At 47.1% G+C, this 10,097-nt stretch overlaps 1 protein-coding gene across 2 annotated transcripts; it reads left to right on the forward strand.

Moving 5' to 3' along the window:
* ELOVL3 (ELOVL fatty acid elongase 3) lies at positions 6,499-9,948 on the forward strand. 2 transcript variants are annotated; one of them, XM_005671398.2, is made up of 4 exons: positions 6,499-6,694; positions 7,812-7,943; positions 8,591-8,742; positions 8,994-9,948. In XM_005671398.2, exons 2-4 carry the CDS (start codon positions 7,873-7,875, stop codon positions 9,419-9,421), a joined length of 651 nt encoding a protein of 216 aa, XP_005671455.1. In that variant the 5' UTR covers positions 6,499-6,694; positions 7,812-7,872; the 3' UTR covers positions 9,422-9,948.

Below are 10,097 nucleotides of genomic sequence, written 5' to 3' on the forward strand. Positions count from 1 at the left end.
CAATATGTGTTCTCAACATAGTTTTCTTCCATATTCTTTCTTTACAAAAAGCTTACAAAGGACTTCCCTGTTGGTGCATTGGGTTAAGGATTTGGCATCGTCACTGCTTTGGCACAGGCTCGATCCTCAAGCCCAGGAATTTCCTCAAGCCACATGTGAGGCCAAAAAAAAAAAAAAAAAAAAAAAAAAGTTTACAGGAGTTGCTGTCATGTCGCAGTGGTTAGTGAATCTGACTAGGAACCATGAAGTTTCAAGTTCCATCCCTGACTTCACTCAGTGGGTTAAGGATCCAGCATTGCCATGAGCTGTGGTGTAGGTCGCAGATGCGGCTCAGATCACAAGTAGCTGTGGCTGTGGCTGTAGGCCAATGGCTACAGCTCCAATTAGACCCCCTAGACTGGAAACCTCCATATGCCACGGGTGCAGCCCTAGAAAAGACAAAAAAAATTTTTTTTACAAATATTCTTTCCATCTACATTTTTCCAACAAATTTGAGACCATACTGTATGTCTTATATCCTATATTTTTTCACTTAACATGAAAAGCTGTGGTGTATGTTGCAGACACGGCTTCGATCCAGTGTTGCTGTGGCTGTGGTGTAGGCCAGCAGCTATAGCTCCGATATCACTAAAAGCATAATTTCCTGGGGGCACAGCATTTAAAAATGTCATGAGATCAATTTAAAAATATCACAAGGAGAGAGTTCCCGTCGTGGCGCAGTGGTTAACGAATCCGACTAGGAACCACTGAGGTTGCCTGTTCAATCCCTGGCCTTGCTCAGTGGGTTAAGGATCCGGTGTTGCTGTGAGCTGTGGTGTAGGCCGCAGATGCGGCTCAGATCCCGAGTTGCTGTGACTCTGATGTAGGCCAGTGGCTACAGCTCCGATTAGACCTCTAGCCTGGGAACCTCCATATGCTGTGGGTGCGGCCCAAGAAAACACAAAAAGATAAATAAGGAATTCCCGTCGTGGCGCAGTGGTTAACGAATCTGACTAGGAACCATGAGGTTGCGGGTTTGGTCCCTGCCCTTGCTCAGTGGGTTAACGATCTGGCGTTGCCGTGAGCTGTGGTGTAGGTTGCAGACGCGGCTCAGATCCTGCGTTGCTGTGGCTCTGGCATAGGCTGGTGGCTACAGCTCTGATTGGACCCCTAGCCTGGGAACCTCCATATGCCGCGGGAGCGGCCCAAGAAATGCCAAAAAGACCAAAATAAATAAATAAATAAATAAATAATCACAAGGAAAAATGTAAATACTTCTAATTTTTTCCTATAATCTTACCCATTCCATCAAACGATTTCACATTTTAGTGTTTCTTTTGGGCTTCAATCTTTATGGCTATCATCACTTTTACATAAGTGAGGTAATAGAATAGAGGCAGATTTCAGTTTTTGTTTGTTTTTGGTTGCACCTGAGTCATATGGAAGTTCCCAGGGCCAGGAATAAAACCTGTGCTGCAGTTGCAGCAATACCGGATCCTTAACTCACTGAGTGAGGCCAGGGATGGAATCCGAATCCTCATGGATACTAGTCGGGCTCATTACCACTGAGCCACGACAGGAACTCCTAGATACAGTTGTGTGTGGGGGGGGTTGTTTGGTTTGGTTTTGGGGTTTTTGTGTGTTTTTAGGGCCGAACCAGCGGCATACGGAGGTTCCCAGGCTAGGGGTTGAATCGGAGCTATAGCAACACCAGATCCGAGCCTCCAATCTACACCACAGCTCATGGCAATGCTGGATCCTTAACCCACTGAGCAAGGCTGGGAATCAGACCTGGGTCCTGATGGCTGCTAGTCAGTTTCGTTTCAACTGAGCCACCATGGGAATTCCACCTAGATACAGTTTTAAATGTTGCTTTTCTTTCACAATATTTGACACACATGGTTTCATGTTCCTCTATATTTTCTAGTGGCTGCAAGCTGTTTTGTAATCTTAGCATTTAATAATTTAAGCATTCATTAGTGGGTTGTTTGCAGCTCTTTTAACAACGTATTTTAGTACACATAGAATTTTTTTTCTTTTGGTCTCACTGGGTTTAAAATTTTTTATTACAGTTGATTTACAATGTTCTGTCAATTTCTGCTGTACAGCAGAGTGACCCAATCATACATATATACACATTCTTTTTCTCACATTATCCTCCATCACGTTCCATCACAGGTGACTAGATTAGTTCCCTGTGCTATGCAGCACGATCTCATTGTTTATCCACTCCAAATGCAATTGTTTGCATCTACAATCCCAAACTCCCAGTCCATCCCACTCCCTCCCTCTCCCCCTTGGCAACTACATGTCTGTTTTCCGTGTCCATGTGTTTGTTTCTTTTCTGTAGTTAGGCTCATTTGTGCCACGTGTTAGATTCCACATACAAGTGATATCATATGGTATTCGTCTTTCCCTTTCTGACTTACTTTACTTAGTACGAGAGTCTTTAGTTGCATCCATGTTGCTGCAAGTGGCATTATTTTGTTCTTTTTTATGGCTGAGTAGTCTTTCATTATGTATATATACCACATCTTCTTAATCCATTCCTCTGTCATTGGACATTTAAGTTGTTTCCATGTCTTGGCTATTGTATTTCACTAGGTTTTAAATTTCTGGGTGAGAGACTGTGTTAAAGCAAACCAGTTGGCTCTTACTAAGTGTTACTTAAGTGTGCCTCTAGAAGGATCATGTCAGTTTACCTGGCCTCTAGCCAGGTGTGAGTGTATCTCTTTCTCAAAGCTTGGACTAGCGTTGGGTATTTAATTTTTACTCAGTTTAATGGCTGTTAATGGGAGACGTACTATACTTAAAGTCTTTAATTTGCATTTCCCTAATTACTAAGGAAGTTGAGTCTTTTTAAAAATAGATGTATTTATTGTTTGTTTTTCCTCTTAGGTGCCTACTCAATTCAAAGCAACAGACATGTTTTGAGTGCCCACTCTGTACCAAGTGCTGTGTGCATCCCGCACAGGGGGAGAGACCTAACAACAATGACCCTTTGGGATAGGGCGAGGGAGCCAATATAGTATAGAAAATATATGGCTAACTGTACACCCTCAGTAGAAGCACAATACTGGCAGGCAGTTTGGGCAGTCTTTTTTTTTTTTTTTTTTTTCCCTTTTTTCAGCCACGCCCACAGCATATGGAAGTTTCCCAAATCTGAAAGTGCGGCTGCAACCTACACCGAGCTGCAGTAATGCCAGATCCTTAACCACTGTGCCACAGCAGGCACTCCTGAAGTCTTGTAGATGGAAGACAAAGACAGGAGGGGCTGACCCTGTCTGGAAAAGATTAGGCTTTTGCAGAGCAAGTGACTTCAGAGCTAAGGCTGAACAATAACATTTGTCCAGATGAGAAAATGATGTGTGGGGAGAGGGAACAATATGGAGAGAAGCAAAGGATTGAAAAGTCTGAAAATGTGCTTCTGTTATGGGGTCGTGATTCTGCTATTCCAGCTAAAATGTGGAACACTGGGGCTAGGCAAGATGTGATATTAGCTGGAAAGGAAAAGTCAGGTCTAACCTCAAGAATCTGACCTTTGTCCTAAAGATTTTTTGGTCTTAAAGAGAAATGGCATGAGCTAGTTATGACCTTTCTGTAGCTAATGAACGGTAGACATAGTCCTTGCTTTTATGGAGCTCAAGGACTAGTAGGGGAAACACGCATGACTCTAGAAACCACAAAAGTAATAAAATAATTATCAACTCTCATTGAAGGAAAGAAATAGCATGCTGTGAGAGCAGTTTATACACAACAGGGAGAGCAGATCAAGTTCAAAGGTTGGGGAAGTTTTCCCCTAGGAAATAATTTCTGGAGAGTTTCCTTCTACTTCTCCTCTTACACATAAGCTTCAGGTCTCACCATTAAGCTTTGCTGGGAAAGGCAAAGTAAAATATCTTCATTTGAGGGGTTCCCTTGTGGTGTAGCAGGTTAAGGATCCAGCGTTGTCACTGTAGCAGCGTGGGTCATTGCTGTGGTGAGGCTCAGTCCCTGGCCTGGGAACTTCCACATGCTGTAGGCATGGCCAAAAAAACAAAACAAAACAAACAAACAAACAAAAACCCCAAAATCCCCCAAAACTTTATTGAGAGAAACCCAGGACTGAGTTGCATTTTGTATATGCATTTGTAAACCTCCCAAAATGATTCACCCTGACGTTTCCGTATGTCTAGTCCACAGTATCCTTTCACTGACATTATCTGACTTGTATACTGACCCCAGCCTTGTGAGGTAGGCAGGCAAGTGTATTGTACTGATGAAGAATGTGGTCTCAGAGATGTTAGGTAACTTGCCCAAAGTTACATTAGACTAGTTAATGATGGAGCTGGAGTTTGAATCTAGGTCTTATAACACCGAGATGGTATTATTCTTTTTTGTGGTCTTTTCTTTCTTCCTTTCTTTTTCTTTCTTTCTTTCTTTCTTTCTTTCTTTCTTTCTTTCTTTCTTTCTTTCTTTCTTTTTTTTTTCTTTTTTAGGGCTGCAACTGCAGCATATGGAAGTTCTCAGGCTAGGGGTTGAATTGGAGCTGCAGCTGCTGGCCTACACCACAGCTCATGGCAACGCCAGATCCTTAACCCACTGAGCAAGGCCAGGGATCGAACCCACATCCTCATGGATCCTAGTCAGGATCGTTAATCACTGAGCCATGAAGGGAACTCTGAGATGATATTATTCTTGTGATACTCAGTCTTTCATTTGTTTTCTGATTCTCCAAACATTTACTTTCAGCTTCTGAGGGTCAGGCTACAGGTAAAGCAATTGAGAGCCACTGAAGGGTTGTAAGCAGGAAAGCAGCATGATCCAATTTAGGTTTTAGGACCCTCTTCTGTATGAGAGGAAAGAAAGTGGTGGGTTTCGAAATATGATCTGGGGCCACGTTCTCCGTCAGAATCTCTGGAACTGGAGCTCAGAAATGTTACAATCAGCCAGGATTAGATTTTCTTTTCTAATTCTAATGCAATAGAAAACTCTGTATTACAGAAGGAGATGGTGCAAAGAGTTAACAGGACTAAGGTAGTAGCTGTAGTAACCAGGTAAGAGGTGATGAGGTGCAGAGACAAAGGGATGCACTCGAGAGTCATTTAGAGAGCACAGGCAGCACTTCCCACTCCACTCTTCCCTGGACAGTGGCTGGAGGTTCAAGGAAGTGGAGCTGGAATTCCTACCTCAGTCTGCTGGCTCCAGAGCCTGTGGACTTTACTGCATATAGCCATTTATAGTCACATCTTGATTTTATTTTATTTTAGTTTTTTTCTTTTTCCTTCCTTCCTTCCTTTCTTCCTCTCTCTCTCTCTTTTTTTTAATCTTTTCAGGGCCAAACCTGAGGCATATGGAAGTTTCCAGGCCAGGGGTCAAATCAGAGCTGTAGCTACCAGTCTACACCACAGCCACAGCAATGCAGGATCCAAGCAGCATCTGCTGCCTATGCCACAGCTTGCAGCAATGTTGGATCCTTAACCCACTGAGCGAGGCCAGGGATTGAACCCACATCCTCTTGGATATTATGTCTGGTTCTTAACCTGTTTAGCCACAACAGGAACTCCCACATCTTGAATCTAAATATTTTATATTTATTTTCCTTAGATTTGTTTTGCAAATCTCCATCTTCTCTCAGACTGCCTTCAAACCTTCTCTTTCTCCCTCATTTTCATAAAGCCTAGGAGAGAAATAAGGGACAGGCAAGGAAGGACTTAAAAGTTGTAAAATAATTTATTTTGGGGGGACTGGGGTACACAGGCATGAAAAAAGTAAATTTGCTTAGCTAAGCACAGACTAGGAGAGAACTGCAGGCCACTGGGAGATGCATTGCACCACCTCTTCTATAAACCCCAGGAGATCTCCAGGGAACCTGAAGACAATCATCCTAAATGCCCAGAGGGTGACCTCATTTCCTCCCCAGGGTTAGTACTGAGTGTCAGGCTGGAACCGTTCAGGAATTCAGGAAACTGTAAAGAAACCACAACAGCCTCAACAACTATCTCTCCAAACATCAACATCAACTACCTCGACAATAAAACTCATTCCAATTCATCTCCCTCCCGCCCACAACCACAGACTTGAAGCAGGCAGATGGGAACTCGAAGGAGGCAGATGAGGCGTCCTTTGCTGCCCCTTCCCCAGCCTGACCCATCCTTATCCTGGTTTTATCCAGGGTCTCAAGTCTCGGGTCTTGGAGAGATGGGAAACTGACACCTCTATCTCTGGATGGGGACACCAGAGGCTGAGGACACCTCCGTTCTCTCCTCACTGCCAGGTGGGCCAGGAATAAAGCAAACTGCGGCAAAGGTCAGCTATGACAGCGTCAGGAGAAGCCTGACCTGCCCGGGTAATTGGCAAGGCCACAAGGGCTCAGCCAAGCAGGTGGAGGTGGAGGTGTTGGGCTCCAGAGGGGGAAGTGGGCTTGGCCAACAAGGGCTGTTCTAGTGCGAGGGGCGGGGGGAGGCGCCCTTGAGAATGACCAATCAGAGAGCGGGCTTCGGCCCGGGGGCGAGACAGGGGCGTGTTTGGTCGAGATTGGAGAACTGCCCGGCGCTGGGAGGGGGCTGCGCCCTGCTGAGGCGCGCAGCCTTGCAATTCCACGTTACGTATCGCAGTGGCGGCGGCGGCGGCGCCAGTCCGGCCAGCTGGACTGCAGCGCACGTCCCGGTGTCTGACTCTCTTCGGCTTGCCGCGGAGTTCCTCGGATTCTGGGTTTGGTCAGTCCTGCCCCAAGGTTCGCTCCATTCTCCGTCCCTTAACTCTCGTCTAGCTCCCCAAGCTCCCGATCTCAGCATCTGCAAAACGAAATGGTCACAGCCATGAATGTCTCAAACGAAATAGAGCAGATATTCCAGCCCTACAACTTCGAGCTGTTCCAGGACATGAGGCCCTTTTTGGAGGAGTACTGGTGAGACCTAAGGAAGGGGAAGGGCCAAGTCAGGGGCCCGACCCTGATGACTGCTCTTTGGGGGAGGGAGGTTGGAGGGGGGCGGTGCGAGACACAGAACGTCCGTGGTGATTTTGCCAAAGAGCAAAGGTATTGGACTCCCCAGTATTGACTTCATGTCTCCGTTGTTCAAGGTGCAGATAGTGAGTGTGGCAGCTCAGAGAGGTAAGATCTAGAAGAAAGAAAGGCAGGATAGGAGGATGGGGTGAGCAGTGTGGGAGAAGACGGGAAGCCAAGGGGAAAGAGTGTAGTGAGAACTGGTCTCTGAGGAATGGAGTTGATCTGAACTCCTACTCCCAGCCCCCTTATGAAGGACTCTCCTCCATCCTTTGTGGCTCTGTGTGCGAGGCCGCGTGCATAGTGCTGGTGCCCAGGGACAGCCTGCCCTTCACAGGACTCACGTTATTCCTCAAATGCTCCAGCCTTCCTGCTTTGGAGAAGGAGGCAAAGTCAGGGTGCTCTTCCAAGATTGACTTGGGCTCTGACCTAGGGCTCCTCGAGGTGTGTGGGCTGACTTTGTGCTCCAGTCAATTTGCTGTGACTCAAGCAGGCTACATGCTTCTTATATCAGAGCCTTGAGTTGCTTCTAGGCATGGGCCAGCAGCGGCCACCCACTTCCAACCTCACTGAGAGAGCAGTGATCACAGAAACTTTGGACAGAGCCCCTGCCCTGTGTTGGGTACTTTATTTACATACATTAACACCACCAGGAAAGGAGTGTTATTTCCCCCTTACAAATAAGGAAACCGATGCTCGGAAAACTAAGTCGTTTTTCCAATGTCACACAGCTAGTAAGTGGCAGAGCTGGGATTCCAACCCAGAGCACTCATCTGGAGAGATGAATAGGCATTCCATTAACCAGCACCCACCCATAAGCCCATCCCCTCTGCCTTCTGACTGCCAGGGCAACCTCATTCCCCATAGTTCTGGTCTACCTGCTGCTCATCTTTGTGGGGCAGAAGTACATGAAGTCACGGAAGGGCTTCAACCTGCAAGGGCCTCTCATCCTTTGGTCCTTCTGCCTTACGGTCTTCAGGTAAGACCCTTCCCCCCCCCACTCTTGTAGACCCTCCTTCTATCCCTAAAAGCTTTCTAGAAACCTCAATTGCATCAGCTCCCCAAGTTGCTCCCCTAACTCTCTCCCCACCCCATTCTCTCAGCTCTGTCTCCTCTTCCTAGGATCCATCCTTTTCATATTGCCCTGATTTCTTTCTTCTTCAGCCCGCAAACCAGCAGTCTCTACTCTCTCTCATGGGTCCTCTTGTGCACCTGGAGTCTGATACTTCCAACAATTTCCCCAGTCTCTAATACTCTCTGCATCTAACACCCTCTCCCAAGACCTTCCAGTAACTTCCCCAGCCCCTCCTTCCATATTTCTTCCCCCAAACTTCTGGATCTCTCCCATCCTGCCACCTACCTCCCAGACCCATCCTATGAGCCCTATTCCTTAACTCAACTTTTAACCTCCAGCATTCCCTGGCCCTTCCCCAGCTCCCATCTCTTCTAGATTACTGGTTGGCTCTACCAGGTTGGCCCCAGGATCTCAGAAGCTGTGACCCACCCCTCTGGAAGGGTGGGGAGGTGGTGGATCTTGGGTCAGTGACCTGACCAGGCCAAGGCAGAAGAAGTGTGGATTGGTGCTTGGGGAGCATCCTTATACCTTTTGTCTCTATCCCATTTCAGTATCCTCGGGGCAGTGAGGACATGGGGATTTATGGTGGCCGTGCTCCTTAGGGGGAGCCTAAAGCAAACTGTGTGCTTCACCAACTCCACTGACAATCCCATAATCAAATTCTGGTCCTGCCTCTTTGTTCTCAGCAAGATCATTGAACTTGGTGAGTGACAAGGCTTTGTCTCTCTAGTGTTCAGTCAATTGCATCCCTCCTCAGCACCACCCCCCATCACATGGAGAGTCCCTTCCCTGCTCCTGGGTCCCGACAATACCTCTTACCCAAGCCCCTCTTCAGATTCTCTGCCACAAAGACCCCTCTCCCTGCCCTGAAAATTCCCCACATGCCCCCATGTCTAGTGTGGAGGGTGGTCCCAGCCCTGGGTGGTATGTCAGCTGTGACTCCTCATCCCCCAGGAGACACGGCCTTCATCATCCTGCGAAAGCGGCCACTCATCTTTGTGCACTGGTACCACCACAGCACAGTGCTACTGTATTCAAGCTTTGGATACAAGGACAAGGTGGCTGCGGGCGGCTGGTTCATGACTATGAACTACGGTGTACATGCCATCATGTACACCTACTATACTCTGAGAGCTGCCAAAGTGAAGCCCCCCAAGTGGTTTCCCATGTTCATCACCAGCCTGCAGATCCTGCAGATGTTTTTGGGAGCAACTGTCAGTATCCTGACTTACATCTGGAAGCAGGAACAGGGATGCCACACCACAACGGAACAACTCTTCTGGTCCTTCATGTTGTATATGACCTATTTCCTCCTCTTTGCCCAGTTCTTCCACCAAAACTACATTATTCCCAAGGCCAAAGCCAAGACCAAGAGCCAGTGAAAGGCTGGAGAATAAGAAGCCCCAAGCTCTCTCCTCCCCAAGGCACTGAGGGGCAGAGCTTAGGTTTGGGAGAATGATTAGGATGCTTTTCTTTCATGATTTCCCCAAAGGATGTGTGCCCTAAGGTTGCAGAAATTGTCACCCCTGGGATGGGGGTGTCATCTAGTACTTTGATGTTTCTGCTTTTAACGTGAAGGCCAAGTGGGCGCTGGGAGGGGTTAAAACTAAGGAGGCTCCCCGGAGCTGAGTTATAGTTACATAAGTCTTTCTTCTCCTTGATTTTTTTTCTTTTTAGGGCCACACGTGCAGCATGTGGAAGTTCCAGCTGCTAGCCTACGCCACATCAACACCAGATCTGAGCCATGTCTGGGACCTATACCATAGCTCACGGCAATGTGAGAAACTTAACCCACTGAGAAAGGCCAGGGATTGAACCAGAAACCTCATGGATACTAGTCAGGCTCGTTACCGCTGAGCTCCACCAGGAACTTCCTGCTCTATTTTTTAAATTAAAGATTTCAACAAGATTTGAGGCGTTTGGGGGTTTGTGGGAAGAAGGGGACTGCTGTAATGGGAGAGGGATGATCAGTGGGTGAGAAGCTTAGGAGGGTGTGTGGAGGGATGAGAGGCACACAACACAGACACTCAATAAGAATCCTAGGCCTGGTAGGCACTT

The sequence above is a fragment of the Sus scrofa genome, chromosome 14, assembly GCF_000003025.6.
Source record: "Sus scrofa isolate TJ Tabasco breed Duroc chromosome 14, Sscrofa11.1, whole genome shotgun sequence".
NCBI lineage: Eukaryota > Metazoa > Chordata > Mammalia > Artiodactyla > Suidae > Sus > Sus scrofa.

Coding starts and splice junctions, on each gene's coding strand:
- ELOVL3 (XM_005671398.2), top strand. CDS start 7,873: ATGAAGTCACGGAAGGGCTTCAACCTGCAAGGGCCTCTCATCCTTTGG. Junction 7,944..8,590: donor TTCTGCCTTACGGTCTTCAG/GTAAGACCCTTC, acceptor ATCCCATTTCAG/TATCCTCGGGGCAGTGAGGA. Junction 8,743..8,993: donor CAGCAAGATCATTGAACTTG/GTGAGTGACAAG, acceptor CTCATCCCCCAG/GAGACACGGCCTTCATCATC.